Here is a 19,031-nt window from a genome sequence, read left to right as displayed (position 1 = left end):
CATTCTAATAGCTATTATAAACAAATATGTACAGAGAGATGAGTTGAAGTATAGAGAAAATAAGAGTGGATCACGGCCAGGAAAGTGAGCTTGACTCAAACACACATTATGAATTAGGTTTTACTTAAAGGACTTAAGGACCTCAAAAAACACCTGTACCTACATGTGTGCCTATAACTTCGTTTTCAAAAACAATAGACCACTGAAGTCGTTTCGTCATTTTGTAGGCCACGCCATGTTGTTATGCCCATATTTGGTAACCCGGGTCTAAGAGAAATTTTGAAGGGGAAATATGAATGGAGATTTCGCGAATTGCCTCTCTCGCATCCTGTAGTCATAAAAAATGTTCCAAAGCTGTTACGTTTTGTTTTATGGAGATTCTTCTGCCTATTATCACTGGATCCTCTGAATTATGAAGTCGTTAAAGAGTCAAAATATGAATATTGCTACATGTAAGCTAACGCTACTGCGCACTGAATTGCGTCACTAAACTGGAAGCCTCTTAATGTTTTCTTTTTTTTTTTCTTTTATAAGCCTCTTAAATAACCGCACGAAGCAGCGCGATTCACCAGTGTAACAGTGGAGTGATATTCACAAGTTTTGGTTGATATTTTTAGTAGGTAGCTACAGTACATTAAAGTAGAAAGCGAGGATGGTCGGGTGTTACGCCTTCGGTTGTACTCACCAAAAGCGAGCCGCTCGTTCCGTCGATTCGATTGGTGTAGTTCAGTGACGTCTAATTAATGCGCAGTAGCATTCGCTTTTGTAGCATTATTAGTATTACGACCCTTTAACAACCTCGTAATTCAGAGGTTCCAGTGATGTACAGGAGAAAAATGTACACAGGACAAAACGTACAGGGTTCTGAACATGTTTATTTAGCACAGGATGCGTTAGAGTCGATTTTTTTAAAACCCCATTTATTTTTCCCATAGGAGATCCGAGTTAGACCCGGGTCTCCAAATATGGGCATAACGAGGACTACAGAATGACGCACGACTTCAGTGGTCTATGCGGCGTTCACGAATACGTGTCTGTGTCCGCGCACATACACACACTAACATACGCACAGTAACAAACATACATAAACTCACACACGTACACACATATAGATACACTATGCCTGCACAGAGACAGGGAATAATGGGGTCAGGATGTGTCAGGATGCGCAAAAGCTGATTCACATATGAACACCCACATGTGCACTCGCCTCGTGCAGGTGAAAAGATGCAGTCGGCTACTGCGCTTGTGGTGGAGGAGGCGTGTGTTAGTCACGGCTCTTCTCAGTCAGGAGTGGAGGTCAACATCAGTAGAGAGGGGCGCTCAGGTGGCGCATCGATGAAACTCGTCGTTTCGAATCTCAGCCCTGCCGGATGGCAGTGAGCTCCGACACGAACAACGATTGGCTGTTGTTCATACAGGGTGGGAGCCGGACAGGATGATGCAATTACGAGCTCTGCTGGCTGATTATTGGCGCCTGCACAGAGACGAGGAATAATGTGTTGATCAGGGTGTGCACAAAGCTGATCCACACATGAACTCATCTCGTGCAGGTGAAAAGATGCAGTCGGCTTCTTCACACGTGTCGGAGGGGGCGTGTGTTAGTCAACCAGAGTAGAAATCAACATCAGTAGAGAGGACGTGTAATGCAATTGGATAATTGGATACGCTAAAAAGTAGGTAGAGTGCACTTATCCATTTGTAAGTTAAAATAAACGAATCATCTCAGTCAGGAGTGGAGGTCAACATCAGTAGAGAGGGGCGCTCAGGTGGCGCAATGATAAAACACACACTAGCACACCAGAGCTGACATTTCAAACTCATTGTTTCGAGCCGGACAGGACTGAAGCAATTACGAGCTGATTAATAATACTGATTATTGGCGCCTGCACAGAGACGAGGGATAATGAGGATCAGGGTGTGGCTCTCCGTACACAAAGCTGATCCGCACATGAACTCACCTCGTGCAGGTGAAAAGATGCAGTCGGCTACTTCACACGTGTCGGAGGGGGCATGTGTTAGTCAACCAGGGTAGAAAACAGGTAGAGTGCAATTATCCATTTACAAGTTAAAATAAGGTGCAGGGAAATGACACCCAACTGTACCTCTGTATCACAAACATGGCATAAGGTGCAGTAAAATGTAAACATACACTTGTTGCTTAGTATAAAGTGCAAAGAGTGTAATCGTACATTGGTCCGAGTTGGGCACAGGTTGGTCCTGACAAGTATCTGTTCGTTCAGTCTGGTGCGTGTCCTGTTTTTGACTCGCTGTGTGTAAATAAGACCAAATATAAGGATTTTTAAGATTAAGTTTGATGTTAAGCCAATAAATTGACATTTTGTTCTTCACAGTTTAAGTTGTCAATATAAAAATATCATTGTGATGATATGTAAGTACTCCTTACACATCACTGTCTGTATTGATTACGAGGAGACTAGACTAATCTATTAATTGTAAACAATGTAAATAAATAAATAAATAGGTACTTACCTGTTGTGTGGGGATGATCCGGGTGTCGGCGGGGTCAGTGCTGGTCCGGGACTTTGACGGGTAGAGGGTACCTGAAGATAGAAAAGAACAGAATAATGAATAAAGCTAGCTGAATTATTGATTGAAGTTCTGCATATGCATTATGTATCGTGAATGAATGTGTAACACTGACTGATATGGCCATATGAATGTGATTTGTTGTCTGTGTTTAAATGCCTCCTCTAATTTCTCCTGCTTCAGGATTGGCCGCCAGGTCCTAGAGGGGAGGGGTCTTTTATAGGTAGCTTCGTAGCTACAGCCTTATAGTGAGACCACTATGGTCTAAAGCTTATCTCATTGGTAACTGCCGTTTAGTTGACTGAGGTCAATGGGGTTACTTATGTCAACCAGCTTTGGTTTTTATTATTGTAAATACTTTTGTGAAGCCTCCAACACTTGGCTCAACCTACCTCACCCCCTTTACACATTGTTTATGGGAAGGTTTTGCAGCTACACGCTTAAGGTGATGAACAATATATAAATTTTTTGACTTACAGTGTGTAAATAAGACCCAATACAAGTTGATATTTCAATATATATATATATATGTATGATATTTCACTGAACAGTGGCTAAGTGGGTAGCACTGTCGCCTCAGAGCAAGAAGATCCTGGATTTGATCCCCAGGTGGGGCGGTCCGGGTCCTCTCTGTGTGGAGTTTGCATGCTTTACTCCAGGTGCTCCGGTTTCCTCCCACAGTCCAAAAACATGCAATTGAGGTGAATTGGAGACACTAAATCGTCCATGAGTGTGTTTGATATAACCTTGTGAAATGATGAATCTTGTGTAACGAGTAACTACCGCTCCTGTCGTGGATGTAGGGCTGAAACGATTCCTCGAGTAAATCGATTACTAAATATCATTGATTCAAATTTTTTGCATTGAGGCATCGTTTAATCCACACAACTATATACAGCTCACGGTGTTTCGCACGGACGACTTTAACTTTTGCAGAACGTGTTTACGCTATGAGCTGGTGACGTGAAGAAGCCGAGGGCTGCGTCCGAAATCTCATACTCAAACAGCACTTAACAGGACTTAATCCGGGTACTTTTTGCGTACAGTTGAATGAATACTACGTATTTGGACACGCTCGCCGCTCCTGCGTACTGTTCAGTGTGAACGTAGCGATTTAGGACGCAGCCGAGATTTCATAGCGCGGACTGCAAAATATAGAAAGAGAGAAAATAGCGAACAGGAGAGTGGACAGAGAAAACCACAGAAAGTTTGAGATCATTTTAAGCTGAAAAAACGAAAACTCAGAACAACATCCACACCATCAGAGCGTGTTGTTGATACACTGACTTTTATTAAATAGATTAAAAAGATATTAAAGCTTTATGGTATGTGTGAGCTGTAGCTGAAACTTTTAGTTCTGAAAGTTGCACAAATTTGAGGCAATGTTCATGTGTTATTGTTTATTATTATTCATGCCTTAGTTTTAGGTTGGCTGTTTACATTTAAAAGTAATTTGATTTATTTTTTATGTATTTGTTTTTGCATTTCAAAAGTGTTCTCTTTAAACTGCATTGTATGCAAGGAATAAAAATGCACGGTTTGTTTTAAGAGACGCGTCTTATTTAATCTTATTTAATGTATTTATTTTTGCTCTTTATTAAAGCAAAAGTATTTCTTATGCAAATACTCGATTAATCACTGGAGTAATCGATAGAATACTCGATTACAAAAATAATCGATAGTTGCAGCCCTACATGGATGTAACCGAAAGGTGTAAAACATGATTTTAAAAATCCAAATAAATGCCGCTCAGGTGGCGCAGCAGTAAAAAGACACGCTGCAACCAGAGCTGGATTCTGAGTACCTGGTATCGAATCCAGCTCTGCTTCACCGGTTCGAAGCCGAGTGGCTGCATGAGCAACGATTGGCCGGTTGCTCAGTTGGGGGGTGGGACAAAGAACCGGATGTGGGTCAGAATGCGATTACGCCTCTGTCAGAATGCGATTACGACCTCTGCCGGCTGATTAGAGGCGCCTGCACAAGAGATGAGGAAGAGTGCCCTCAGGGTGTGTGTCTCTCCGCATGCAACGCAAGGTGGCGCCAAACTCATAAATGTGTGGGTGGCAAAAATGCATCCGGCTGCTGCCCATGTTTCGGAGGGGATGTGGGTTAGCTTCGATCTCCTCGGTCAGGGCAGGGTTCGGCATAGACAGAGAGGAAGCACGATGCTAATTGAATAATTGGATGCGCTAAAGGGGGAGAAAAAGGGGAAAAATACATTTAAAAAAAATATAAATCCAAATAAACAAACAACAAACAAACTGAACAGTAAATTTGATGTGTATTTGCTATTCAGGCTGCACAAAACTGTTCCTCATAAGACAAAAATACATTTGAGCTGCTTGTCTGAAAAAAATGGCTTAGAATTAGTTTCCGCCCCTCACAACCCCCAACAAGTGAAAGTGACCAGTTAGGATTTAACATTAGAAGTTTTTTTTTACTAGCCCTTTAACTGTTGCTTGTGTTTTGCTTCTCAGATTACAGACCTGGAGACGAAGGTGGGCGCACTGAAGAGCTCAGACCCCTCCTAAACATCCACAGGAACGAGAGAGATCGAGGAGGAGAACGGAAGAAATGTCCTTCAGCCCTGGCCGTCCCTTCCTCCTGCACGTTTTCCCCTGTGGCATGTGACAGAGGACAAGCATAGAAAAAAAACATTAAAAAGATTTAATAAGTAAAACAGGGGTGACCGAACCTAAAATGGTCGTGGTAAGACGTCTGGCACAGGCCTGCTCACTATGGTCATCACGACAGCCCAAATATTAACTTCCTAACAGTATTTGATTTGATTTTAATGACCCTAATAATAATAATTAAAGCAAATAGACTTACTCTTGGCAATTCTGCACAGCACATTTGAGTGACCTGTGGCATGGACCATGTGGACGTAGTGCAAGCGACAGACTTATGGGGTTCACTTATTATTATTACCTTTTTTTTTTTTTTTTTTTTTTTTTTTTTTTTTGCTTTATTAAACACGTCTGTTCGCCCGTATGTGGCGGAATGGAACTGATGGTGTTTGTATATATTCTTCAATGTATTTAAATGCTTAAGCAGTGAGCTAGATAAGGAGTAAAAGGGCTGGATTAGAGAAAAGTAGAGGTCGAATAGACTCATCTACTTTCAGGACCTGAAATTAACACCCGACTACCAACCAAATGCAGGAAATAAGTGGCACAGGCAGGTGTTCTTGTTTTTGAAGCTCTAGTATTGTATCGTTCATGTTTACTTTTGAGCAGAAAGGGAAAGAGATTAGTGCGAGTCTGACATTTAAATGCTCTTCTGGAACACGCTTGCATTTCACACTTTGCTTTGTGCTAAACGGTATTACTGGAAGAGTGTAATGCAAATAGTCCAGTCATGATCAGTTTTTAGCATTAATTAGATTTTTCAAGTGCTTATATAAGCAGCATACATGTTGATAAAGTTCAAGTAATAAAGTTGTAAGGTTTTTGCCAAGTAGAAAGATTATTCCGTGCAAAAATGATCTTAGAGGTGCACAAAGAGAAAATATAAGAGTCTTAGGATCAAAACAAGAAACAACTCATGCACAATTAAGAATCAAAATAATGACTTGATATTGCAGCAAGTACATGAAAGTGTATAAGCAGGATCTCAGACTGTATCTTACTAAATGAAATAGCATGTAAAAGGTAGAAAACTATTATTAGATATGCTTAATGTTATGTTATTTATCCTTAGTACGAGCTTTAACCAGGTCAGGATGGAATACTGGCATGTTTTTGATATGTAGGAGGCAAATCAAGCCAAACTTTACAGCATCCAGGACCGACAAATCAACAAGGGCAGGGCTACAATGGCAAAGAAAAACTCCCTTAAAACTTTAAGGAAGGGTGCACAGGTGGCACAGCGGGATATTCCGATATTCCCTCCAATTTTTCCTTCAATTTTGTCCCCAATGTAGTCGTATCCAATTACCCCGATTGCGTTACGCTTCACCTCTACCGGTACAACCCTCCACTGCTGGACCGAGGAGTTTCACAACTGACACACGCCCCCTCTGACACGTGTGCTGTAGCCAACTGCACGAGGCGAGTTCATATGCGGATCAGCCTTGTGCACGGAGAGCCACACCTTGATCAGCATCATTCCTCAGTTCTGCACAGGCGCCATCAATCAGCCAGCAGAGGTCGTTATGAGCAACCCCCGGTCCGGCTTATCCCACCCTGTGAACAACAGCCAATCGTTGTTCATGTTGCCGCCCAGCCGGATGGCAGAGCTGAGATTCAATACGATGGATTTGCACCACCTGAACGGCCAGTGCTGGGATTTTAAACGTCCAGAGTTCGAAACTTAGCACTGCTACTGGTTGGCTGGGAGCCCCCTAGCGGGCACAATTGGCAATGCCTGTAGCAGACAAAATTGTCCATTAAGTCTACCCACTGCGACGTTGTGCAAGGACTCTGGTTAGTAGCCCAAGGTGCCTATTCGGAAAGTGGAGGAGCCTGGAGATCGGGGCGTGGCTCTCCACACAAGTTCACCAAAGGTATTGGCGAATAAGAAGGGTTGTGGACTGTGCACGCTTTGGAAGGAGCGCGAGGCAGGCAAAATTATGTACAACAACACATAATACATAAATAGAATAGCCAAAAAAAAAAAAGGAAGGAACTGGACACAACAGGGCCCACAGTAAAAGCCTACATGTATATAGTAAGAACATGCCGGTAATTGGAAGTGAAGGACTACCAAGAGTTTGTACTATGTTGACATGCTATTTAGTAAGATACACAGTTTGAGACTTCGCTTCTGTATAGCCGTCGGTTTAAAGGACAGGATGTTAACAGGGTCATGGTGATAAGCTGGCATATACGGAATCTTCCAGATCTGTTCATGATTCAGACGAATTAATAATCAAGCGTGCGAGTTGTGGCACCTTTAACATGCATGTAGTAAAAATATGCTGGTACAATTAATCAAGCACATTGTTGCCTAAAAGCCAGTAATCTAAGGGAACTTTCCCGGTTGCAATAAGAAAGTCTTCTGTGTGTATATGTTTGTTCTGGACTTTCAGTTCAAAGTATTTAATATTGTTAACAGAAAGATCGTATTCCTTTGGGTGGGGCTGAGATAATAGGTGTAGTTTCCATTGCTTTTTTTTGTGTATGTATTTTAATTCGAGCTTATTGCTTTGGCTTGGTATGTTTTGTGATTTTCTGATGAAATGTGTCTTTACAATCCACTGCAGTATTAACAGCGAAGTCTGGGGATTTATTTAACCGTTTTTAGTGTTATAACAATTATTACTTTGCAAAGATGATATAATGAGCTTGGTATGTTCAGTAGAATATGAATATAGTTTGTGTCAAAATAGAGCTCAATCCTACACTTATCTTTATTTTGGTGCTTTATTACTAGGAGCATTTTTATTTAACTTGGGCGTTTAACACTGATGGGTCATGGTCAGTTTGTATGAGGCGGCTCGGTCAGCCAGGTGACGTTATTCGTTACAATATGACCAGCTAAACTCATTCCAAAGCAGGAAAATTTTAAAATTAGAGTTTTACTGCAAAGATTTCAGTTTAAGTATGTAAGAATTGAAATAAAAGTCAAAATAGTCACATGAATCGAATAGAAAACTGTTCAGTGGTGAAATAAATTATTCTAAAATGTAATCTGATTCACATTTCTAATACAAATTCTGACAAGTAAATAAATCTTGCCAAATGAATGTATACTCTGAGTCTTAATATAGTATAATACAGATCCATAACTGAATTTTAACCAGTTATTATTAAACTGCCAGCATATACAGCTGAAGTTAAACGCTTACAAACACAGCAGGGTTTTGAATGTCAAATTTTGAATGTCAAATTATGCCTGTCTTGGGACTTTATCATCTCCGAAACACAAGCAACCTGTTTATCGATGGTTCTCTGATTACATCTGACCATCAAGAAAAGAATTCCTTTGAGAATGAGGTGACGGTTTGGGTTTACTTTCTAACTGTGGCAAGAGAGCAGGAAAAATGGACAAGCGTGAGGATTTGAGCGAGTTTGACGAGGGCCAAATTGTGATGGCTAGACGACTGGGTCAGAGCATCTCCAAAACTGCAGCTCTTGTGGGCTGTTCCCGGTCTGCAGTGGTCAGTATCTATCAAAAGTGGTCCAAGGAAGGAACAGTGGTAAACCGGCGCCAAGGCTCATTGTTGCACGTGGGGAGCGAAGGCTGGCCCGCGTGGTTCGATCCAACAGACGAGCTACTGTAGCTCAAATTGCTGAAGAACTTAATGCTGGTTCTGAAAGAAAGGTGTCAGACTCCACGCCTCGATGGGTCAGGGCTGTTTTGGCAGCAAAAGGGGGACCAACACAATATTAGGAAGGTGGTCATGATGTTATGCCTTTAAGAATTAGACGAATGCAACAGAAAAGTTGGGACGGGAAATATAATAGTGACAAGTGTAAATAGGCTGGCAACTTCGCTGTGGCAGGGCTTGAACCGGCAACCTTCTAATTACTAGTCAAGCACCTGCAGAGCGACCACTGCCGTGTATATATACACAGTGTGTGTGTGCTTGACATGCCTGCCTGCAGTCCAGATCTGAATCCTATTGAAGTTATGCCCCATCATGAAGATGAGAATCAGACAATAGCAACCACAGACTGTTGAGCAGCTCGAGTCTCGTATCAAGAATGAACTGATATAAATTCCACTTTAAATTCAAAAACTGCAACCACTGGTATCTTCAATTCCCAAACAAATAAAATGTAATTAACTGGAGAGATGATGTAACAGTGGTAAACATGCCCTGTCCCAACTTTTTTGAGTGTGTTGAAGGCATTAAATTCTTTATTTATTTATATTTACAACATTCAAACCATTTGGTTAGTAAAACATCAATCTTTTCACTGTACTTTAGGCAGTTAAATAAAAGTTAGAGAAACAGCCAATCAGATTCTTATTTTTATTGTATTTTCCACTGATCAGCCATAACATTAAAACCACCTCCTTGTTTCTACACTCACTGTCCATTTTATCAGCTCTACTTACCATATAGAAGCACTTTGTAGTTCTACAATTACTGACTGTTGTCCATCTGTTTCTCTACATACTTTTTTAGCCTGCTTTTACCATGTTCTTCAATGGTCAGGACCCCCACAGGACCACAGAGCAGGTATTATTTAGGTGGTGGATCATTCTCAGCACTGCAGTGACACTGACATGGTGGTGGTGTGTTAGTGTGTGTTGTGCTGGTATGAGTGGATCAGACACAGCAATGCTGCTGGAGTTTTTAACTACCGTGTCCACTCACTTGCTGCTGTTTGAGTTGGTCATCTTCTAGACCTTCATCAGTGGTCACAGGACGCTGCCCACGGGGCGCTGTTGGCTGGATATTTTTGGTTGGTGGACTATTCTCAGTCCAGCAGGGACAGTGAGGTGTTTAAAAACTCCAGCAGCGCTGCTGTGTCTGATCCACTCATACCAGCACAACACACACTAACACACCACCACCATGTCTGTCACTGCAGTGCTGAGAATGATCCACCACCCAAATAATACCTGCTCTGTAGTGGTCCTAAGAGAGTCCTGACCATTGAAGAACAGCATGATAGGGGGCTAACAAAGCATGCAGAGAAACAGATGGACTACAGTCAGTAATTGTAGAACTACAAAGTGCTTCTATATGGTAAGTGGAGCTGATAAAATGAAAACAAGGAGATGGTTTTAATGTTATGGCTGATTGGTGTATGTGGTTTGTGTATGTACCAGTCAATTTTCCTTTGTGTTTTTTTTTTTTTAATCCTTTGCTCTTAATATTTTTGCACATAGGAATATAATACAATTCAGATCTGGAAGATGTAAACGCATTGTAGTGTCTTACCTGTTAAAGACAAGAGGATTGATATAATGTAAGCATGACGTCTGCTTATCCCCGCTCCAGCTGTTCTATCTGCATGTGTCGTAGATGAACCGGCAACCTTCACTGCTGGACGTTTAGTTTCCTCTGGTTGAATAAACCACAGATTTGTGGACCTTAAACAGAGAACACAAAGGAACTGCAATTAACTGCAGATTACACTTGTCAGAGACTTCAATGCCACAGGTGGATACAGACTGGGTCAACTGGTTTAGAATCATCAGCAATCTGGAATACAAACTGGAATTACAATAACCTTCTGGCACCAGGACACGACCTAACCAGCAGGAGAGACCTCTGCCTCAAGCCTTTACCTTTTAATAAACGTGCTTATCATTGTTTGATGAACTCTTAATGGACGGACCGATTGAGATCTGTGCAGGAGAAACACTGCCAGGGTGAAGGACATACAGCAGGACGAGCAACACGTTCAAGGATTAGCCGAGTACTTCAATACTAGCCATTAGAACCTTACATCAACCACTTACCCTTTGATTCGCTTCTGTGTATAGAAAGGAACTTAGTTCTGCTTGTGCTGGTATAGGAGGGTCACTCATTTTAACAGAACTAAGACTTCATTCCTTCACTTATGTTTTTTTTTTTTGTACTTGCAACCATAGAATGAAGAGAAACGTCCATTTGAAAGGAGCACCATGTTCATCTCGCAAATGTTATTCATTAACAATAAATGCTAAAATGTGTTGAATTACTCAGGATGGTGTTTTTATTTATTGATTCATGACAGCGCAGGTAATCACTGGTTACACAAGATTTATCAGTTCTAGTTTAATGTCAAACAGTCATGGGCAGTTTTGTAATTCTGATTCATCTCACTTGCATGTCTTTGGACTGTGGGAGGAAACCGGAGCTCCAGACGGAAATCCACACAGACACAGAGAGAACATGCAAACTTCAAAAAGAAAGGACCCGGACGGCTCCGACTGGAAATCAAAACCTGGGCCTTCTTGCTGTGAGGCGACAGCGCTACCCACTGAACCGCCCCGGTGTTCTTTTTCATTGTTAAGTGTGCATATGTACATTTTTCTTAATAACAACTGACTATAATCAGTGAATGGTTAACAATAAACCGACAAGCCTGTAACAACCCATTAAAATATCAAACATTTAACTTAAACATCCATTCACAACAGATTAATAAACACTAGAAATAATATAGAAAAGCTGCATAAACAGAGATGAGACAAGTTAGTCTGGCATTCAAAATTCAAATGATCTAAAACCGTCAGTAGCTTTTTTTGTTTAATTGTTTGCAAAGAAAACATTATTAGGAAAAAAAAATAGTGGGATATATTAGGCTGGGTCAGAGCATCTCTAAAACCGCAGCTCTTGTGGGGTGTTCCCAGTCTGCAGTGGTCAGTAGCTATCAAAAGTGATCCAAGGAAGGAACAGTGATAAACCGGCGACAGGGTCATGGGCGGCCAAGGCTCATTGATGCACGTGGGGAGCGAAGACTGGCCCGTGTTGTCCGATCCAACAGACGAGCTACTGTAGCTCAAATTGCTGAAGAAGTTAATGCTGGTTCTGATCGACGGGTCAGTGATGTTTTGGCAGCAAAAGGGGGACCAACACAATATTAGGAAGGTGGTCATAATGTTATGCCTTTACAGATAAATGAACAGGGTTTTTTTTACATTATTTTTAATATGACAGTTTTTTTTACAGGCAAAAGATTTTGGGGCTTATGTTATGTGAATTATTATTTTTTTTTTTTTTAGTAATTCTTTATTTATTGACGTTTAACATCACAGAAACTTCAGTACAACAACTGTTTTCTGAGTTTTATACACTTTTTCCAACATTGCCCTCCTCTTTCCCTCTCTCCCCACCCATGGAGGGAAGAAAACAATAATAATAACAATAATAGTGATAATAATAATGACAATTATTCAAAAGAAACTATGTACAAGTAGGGAGTGATCTCTTGTGTACAACATATGTATTAGTTTGTGAAGGTAAATTCAGGCCTGTGGGGTGTTACATAGTTTAAACTATAAGTTTAAACTTAAAACTTAAAAATTTATATTAATATTAATAATTAATCTGTTAAATGTTTACAATATAAAATTAATTCATCTGGGGTTTTTTATTTTTTTTTTGCATTTTTCGTTGAGATCAATGCAGATTCTCATTGTTTACAAGTCCATCCAAGGTGAACTGAAGCCCAGAGAAGTCTGTATAAAGTCTGTGATATATAAATATTTAAAACACAAGTAAATAAACTAAACTATTAATTAAACGTGAATATTAAAGTAATAAAAAAGATGTATTGAACAAACCAATCTCAGCACTTAACTGTAAAGTTGATGTTTTTAAGATGAACACTAGGTGGCGGTATAACACTACAAACAAAGTTTGGTAAATTATTGAAGCAGATACCCAAGTTAATTCTTGCTTATTTCTTTTTAATAACTATTACAATTTAGGATAAACTATATGTTATAGAAAGACCAATACAATTCTTATATAAAATGGTGTGGACAAAATAACAGAAACCTATAACCACACACTAAGGTGATGGAGATTATAGAAAGAAAGGTAAACACATGCTTTAAAAAGGTTACATTTTTGGGAATACTCTCATACAAGCTCCAAAAGTGTTGCTGGGATTTTTAAATAATGTTTAACCTTCTGGCCTCTTTTTTAGGAACAGATAACCTATTACCATATAGGTAATGTAAGTGGCTCTCTACTCCTAGCTGCAACACTATAATGTTTTTCCACACACATTTTATCACATTTAAGCCCAAATACCAAATGTATGTTTAATTATATACAACTTACATGAAATACTTTTAAAAGAAAGTCACAATTTTCAACTAACCCCAAAACTCTATTACTATATTTTGGGGCTTTTTTTGTTTGCAGTAAAGCTTTAGACCTATACACCGATCAGCCATAATATTAAAACCACCTCCTTGTTTCTACACTTACTGTCCATTTTATCAGCTCCACTTACCATATAGAAGCACTTTGCAGTTCTACAACCCCTGGCAAAAATTATGGAATCACCACTCTTGGAGGATGTTCTTTCAATTGTTTAATTTTGTAGAAAATAAATCAATCACAGACATGCAACAAAACTTTCATTTTTCAAAATTCCAACCTTCTGGCACTAAGATACAATAAAAAAAAAGAAAGAAATATACAGTAGTGTTAAAAAAAATAGCAGTCCAACACCATTAACCTGATAAATCACTGTTATTAGTAGAAATGCTGTTTCTACATAGCAAAAAATGTACTTGAAAGTGTAGTAGAGTAATGAAAACAAACCAAACCCAACAATTAGGACATGCGGCATTCTGAGTAATCGAGGCATTGATTGAAAGGGGCTTGTTCAAAATAATAGCAGTGAGGATTTCAATTGGTGAAGTCATTCATTCTGCAGAAGAACGGGTGTCAATTTTGGTCCTTATTTAAAGGAGGGTGGCAAATGTTGCACAGGTTGGTCATAGCACATTTCTATTTGAAATACTGGGTAAAATGGGTTGTTCCAGACATTGTTCTGATGAACAGCGTACTTTGATTAAAAAGTTGATTGTAGAGGGAAAAAAACATACAGAGAAGTGCAGCAAATTATTGGCTGCTCAGCTTAAATGAGCTTAAATGCCTTGAAGTGACAACCAAAACCTGAAAGATGCAGAAGGAAGCTTGGAACTGCTGTTCGAAAGGATCGAAGAATAGCCAAAATGGCAAATACTTAGCCAGTAATCACCTCCAGAAAGATCAAGGAACATCTGAAGTTACCAGTGAGTACAGAAGATGATTAAGTGAAGCCAATTTACCAGCAAGAACTCCTTGCAAAGTCCCGTTGTTAAGAAAAAGACGCGTCCTGAATGGTTCAAATTTGCCAAGGAACACATTAACTGGTCCAAAGAGAAACGGCTCAACATTTTGTGGACTGGTGAAAGCAAAATTGTTCTTTTTGGGTCTAGTGGCTGTAGACAGTATGTCAGACGACCCTCGAGCACTGAATTTGAGCCAAAGTACACTGTAAAGGTAGTAAAGCATGGTGGTACAAAATGATGATATGGGGATGTTTTTCATACCATGGTGTTACGCCTATTTATCACATACGAGGGATCATGGATCAGTTTAAATATATCAGAATACTTGAGGAGATCATGTTGCCCTATGTCGAAGAAGAAATGTCCTTAAAATGGGTGTTTCAACATGACAATGACCCAAAACATCTTGATTACAGACAAACAAGATTGAGGTAATAGAGTGGCCAGCCCAATTCCCTGACTTCAATCCCATAGGGAACTTGTGGGCTGAAATCTGAAACGTGTTTTTTTTAGGCAAAACCCAAAATTGCAGAAGAACTGTGGAATGTCGTCTAATCATTCTGGACTGGAATACCTGTTCAGAGGTGCCAGAAGTTGGTCGACTCCATGCAACACAGATTTTGGAAACAATTGTTATGCCACCTAATATTAGTTCAGTAATTTAAAGTGAAGTGAAACCTCAAACATTTTTTCATGTTATAGATAATTTTTTGAGTTTTTAAAGAAAATTGCTGGCACTGCTATTTTTTTGAACAGCCTAATAGTCATTTTTCTTAATTTTCTGTAAAGGATGAACACAAACTGGCTAAATTTTGTTAATGTTTTGATTTAGAATTTAAAGTGTAGCATTTTCAGTGCATTTGCATTTATAGAAATAAAAGTTATTATAATGATTGTTTTTTTAAATCACTGCTATTTTTTTGAACACCACTGTAATTGTTGTGGTTAGTCACAATTGCTTTTTTTTAGATCAAGTAGAAGAAAAAAAAAATGGAATCACTCAATTCTGAGAAAAGAATTATGGAATCACAGTTTAAAAAGAGTGCTCACACCTCGGAGAGCTGCTGCACAAAGCGGATTGACATGAATCACGGCTCCAACGAGAGAGATGTCAGTTGAAACAAATGAGAGGATTATAAAACTTCTTCAAGAAGGTAAATCATCGCGGAATGTCGCAAAAGATGTCGGTTGTTCCCAGTCAGCTGTGTCTAAAATCTGGACCGAGTACAAACAAAATGGGAAGGTTGTGAAAGGGAAGCATACTGGTAGACCAAGGAAGACATCAAAGCGTCAAGATAGAAAACTTAAAGCAATATGTCTTGAAAACAGAAAATGCACAACAAAACAAATGAGAAACAAGTGGGTGGAAAGTGGAGTCGATGTCTGTGACCGAACTGTAAGAAATCGCCTAAAAGAAATGGGATTTACATACAAAAAAAGCCAAACGAAAGCCATCATTAACACCTAAACAGAAAAGAACAAGGTTAAAGTAGGCTAAAGAAAAGCAATCATGGACTGTGGGTGACTGGATGAAAGTGGTCTTCAGTGATGAATCGCGAATCTGCACTGGGCAAGGTGATGATGAAGATAACTGCCTGAAGAAAACATGTACATTTCCACAGTCATTGACGATATGGGCCTGCATGTCAGGTAAAGGCACAGGGGAGATCTACAGGTACATCTTCAATAAATGCCAAAGTCTACATTGAAATTTTGGACACTTTTCTTATTCCATCAGTTGAAAGGATGTTTGGTGGTGATGACTTTATATTTCAAGATGATAATGCATCTTTCCATAGGGCAAAGGACCTGAAAAACTTCCTTCAAGAAAGACATATAATGTCAATGGCATGGCCTGCAAATAGTCCAGATCTCAATCCAGTTGAAAATCTCTGGTGGAAATTGAAGAAAATGGTCAAAAAGGCTCCAACCTGCAAAGCTGATCTGGCAACAGCAATAAGAGACAGTTGGAGCCAGATTGATGAATAATACTGTTTGTTATTAGTTAAGTCCATGCCTCAGAGAATTCAAGCTGGTGGTGCAACAAAGTACTAATGGTACAGTGTTTTTCTCATGATTCCATAATTTTTTCCTCAGATTTGAGTGATTCCATATTTTTTTTCCTCTACTTGATCTAAAAAGAAGCAATTGTGGCTGACCACAACAATTATATTTCTTTCTTTTTTTTTTTTATTGTATCTTAATGCCAGAAGGTTGGAATTTTGAAAAATGAAAGTTTTGTTGCATGTCTGTGATTTATGTCTCTTCTACAAAATTAAACAATTGAAAGAACATCCTCCAAGAGTGGTGATTCCATAATTTTTGCCAGAGGTTGTACAATTACAGACTGTAGTCCATCTGTTTCTCTGCATGCTTTGTTAGCCCCCTTTCATGCTGTTCTTCAATGGTCAGGACCATGGCCACCACAGAGCAGGTATTATTTGGGTGGTGGATCATTCTCAGCACTGCAGTGACACTGACATGGTGGTGGTGTGTTAGTGTGTGTTGTGCTGGTATGAGTGGATAAGACACAAGTTTTTAAACACCTCACTGTCGCTGCTGGACTGAGAATAGTCCACCAACCAAAAATATCCAACCAACAGCACCCAGTGGGCAGCGTCCTGTGACCACTGAAGAAGGTCTAGATGATGACCAACTCAAACAGCAGCAATAGATGAGCGATCGTCTCTGACTTTACATCTACAAGGTGGACCAACTAGGTAGGAGTGTCTAATAGAGTGGACAGTGAGTGTACACAGTATTTAAAAACTCCAGCAGCACTGCTGTGTCTGATCCACTCATACCAGCACAACACACACTAACACCATTGTCAGTGTTACTGCAGTGCTGAGAATCATCCACCGCCTGAATAATACAAAGTGCTTGTATATGGTAAGTGGAGATGATAAAATGGACAGTGAGTGTAAAAACAATGAGATGGTTGCAATGTTATGGTTGATCAGTGTATATAGGTCTATATAAGTCATTAAAATCCTAACTATTAAAATCCTTTACCTACGATACCAGTACTAAAATCTAATACACAAATCCTTGAGAAAAAGTAATTGTCCCAATACAGTTTTGGTAAATTGGTAATCAAATTTAGCTTAATAAAAAACAGTTAAATTTGTACAATCGGACAGCAATATATAATAGACATTTCACTCATCTTCAATCTTAACACCAAAGTTCTACTCTAAACAAGTTTTTCCGGGCTTTAATGGAAATCTTGCTAAGCTCCTTGTGGACGCCCAAAAACCTAATATTTAATTTAATATATACAATGATTCTCATGCAGCCGTGAGAGCTCCACACTCTTATTTATAAAAGCCCCTATTTAAGCTTTAGTAGGGCAGGCATTTACGTTGGGAAATGAGAGGCCTGTCTTGCAGTAGACATTCCAATTTCTCCTAGAAATGTTTTTGATGCAAAATGAGATGTTGTGCAGGTCTGTCAGGTTCATTTTCATAATATTTGCTTTGTGACCTGACAAACCAAATTAGTTTAATTGAAGTAAATGTTGATGCAAATATTTAGTCGACAGTTGCTTACAAGACATCATATAATCATTTCTGGATTTTACTACTGCTTACAATATCCCTACTGATAGATAGATGGACATGTGAAATACACTGATCAGCCATAACATTAAAACCACCTCCTTGTTTCTATATGCACTGTTTGTTTTATCAGCTCCACTTACCATATAGGAGCCTATTTAATTCATAATTTTTAACTGAGTCTTTTATTTACTTAATACTTTTTTCTATTGTACCTTGAGCTGTTGTAATAACTGACTTTCCCTCTGGGATCTAATGACATGGTGGTGGTGTGTTAGTGTGTGTTGTGCTGGTATGAGTGGATCAGACACAGCAGTGCTGCTGGAGTTTTTAAATACCGTGTCCACTCACTGTCCACTCTATTAGACACCCTTACCTAGTTGGTCCACCTTGTAGATGTAAAGTCAGAGACGATCGCTCATCTTCTAGACCTTCATCAGTGGTCACAGGACGCTGCCCACGTGGCGCTGTTGGCTGGATATATTTTTGGTTGGTGGACTATTCTCAGTCCAGCAGTGACAGTGAGGTGTTTAAAAAAACTCCATCCGCATTGCTGTGTCTTATCCGTTCATACCAGCACAACACACACTAACACACCACCACCATGTCAGTGTCATTGCAGTGCTGAGAATGACCCACCACCCAAATAATACCTACAAAGCATGTAAAGAAACAGCTGGACTACAGTCAGTAATTGTAGAACTACAAAATGCTTCTATATGGTAAGTGGAGCTGATAAAATGGACAGTGAGTGTAGAAACAAGGAGGTGGTTTTAATGTTATGGCTGATCAGTGTAATTAAAACCTCACTGTAGTTATAATTATTGATGGTTGCATTATATAAACTGTAATATTTCGTGTTTTGTGCTCTTAAAAGTAAAGTTTATGTTTACTACTCAATATATGTTTCACATTCTCAGCATTTATGCACATTACACAAGTAAATACGTGTAAAATAAGTACATTTACAAAAACGTACACGGTTTACTTTACAATGTAAAACTTTACAAGCTCCATATTAACATGGAACACTTAACACATAACCGAATACAGCTACCTTAAATTGGTTTTAAACGTTTTAGGACCATTTTAGAAAATTACCCCAAATAAATGTATTAAAAGTTCCTACTCACCGTGTAAAAGTGTTTTTATTTCCCCAAAAAATTAAAAATAAAACGTATAAACAAACGCCGAGCTGTAGCTTCTGCTCTGTGCTCTGTGTCACGTGACAGAAAATTC

At 39.4% G+C, this 19,031-nt stretch overlaps 1 protein-coding gene and 1 long non-coding RNA gene across 4 annotated transcripts in view; one reads left to right on the top strand and one right to left on the bottom strand.

The window, feature by feature from the left end:
- The window catches only part of ppp1r9ba (protein phosphatase 1, regulatory subunit 9Ba), a 91,685-nt gene extending 86,572 nt beyond the window's left edge, over window positions 1-5,113 (top strand). For both annotated transcript variants that reach the window (XM_063018825.1, XM_063018824.1), the window contains exon 11: window positions 5,028-5,113. In XM_063018825.1, coding sequence (XP_062874895.1) covers window positions 5,028-5,081 — 54 coding nt within the window. In that variant the 3' untranslated portion in view covers window positions 5,082-5,113. The remainder of the gene's footprint in view (window positions 1-5,027) is intronic.
- Window positions 1-19,031, bottom strand: part of LOC134336133 (uncharacterized) — an 83,051-nt gene extending 64,020 nt beyond the window's left edge. For both annotated transcript variants that reach the window (XR_010015687.1, XR_010015686.1), the window contains exons 1-4: window positions 18,926-19,031; window positions 10,391-10,542; window positions 5,037-5,168; window positions 2,494-2,564 (exon numbers count right to left, since the gene is read on the bottom strand). This is a non-coding gene — a long non-coding RNA (uncharacterized LOC134336133). The remainder of the gene's footprint in view (window positions 1-2,493; window positions 2,565-5,036; window positions 5,169-10,390; window positions 10,543-18,925) is intronic.

This window comes from Trichomycterus rosablanca, chromosome 22 (genome assembly GCF_030014385.1).
Source record: "Trichomycterus rosablanca isolate fTriRos1 chromosome 22, fTriRos1.hap1, whole genome shotgun sequence".
Lineage (NCBI taxonomy): Eukaryota > Metazoa > Chordata > Actinopteri > Siluriformes > Trichomycteridae > Trichomycterus > Trichomycterus rosablanca.
Note: the sequence above shows the minus strand (reverse complement) of the source record. Positions and strands in the feature narration are given on the sequence as shown.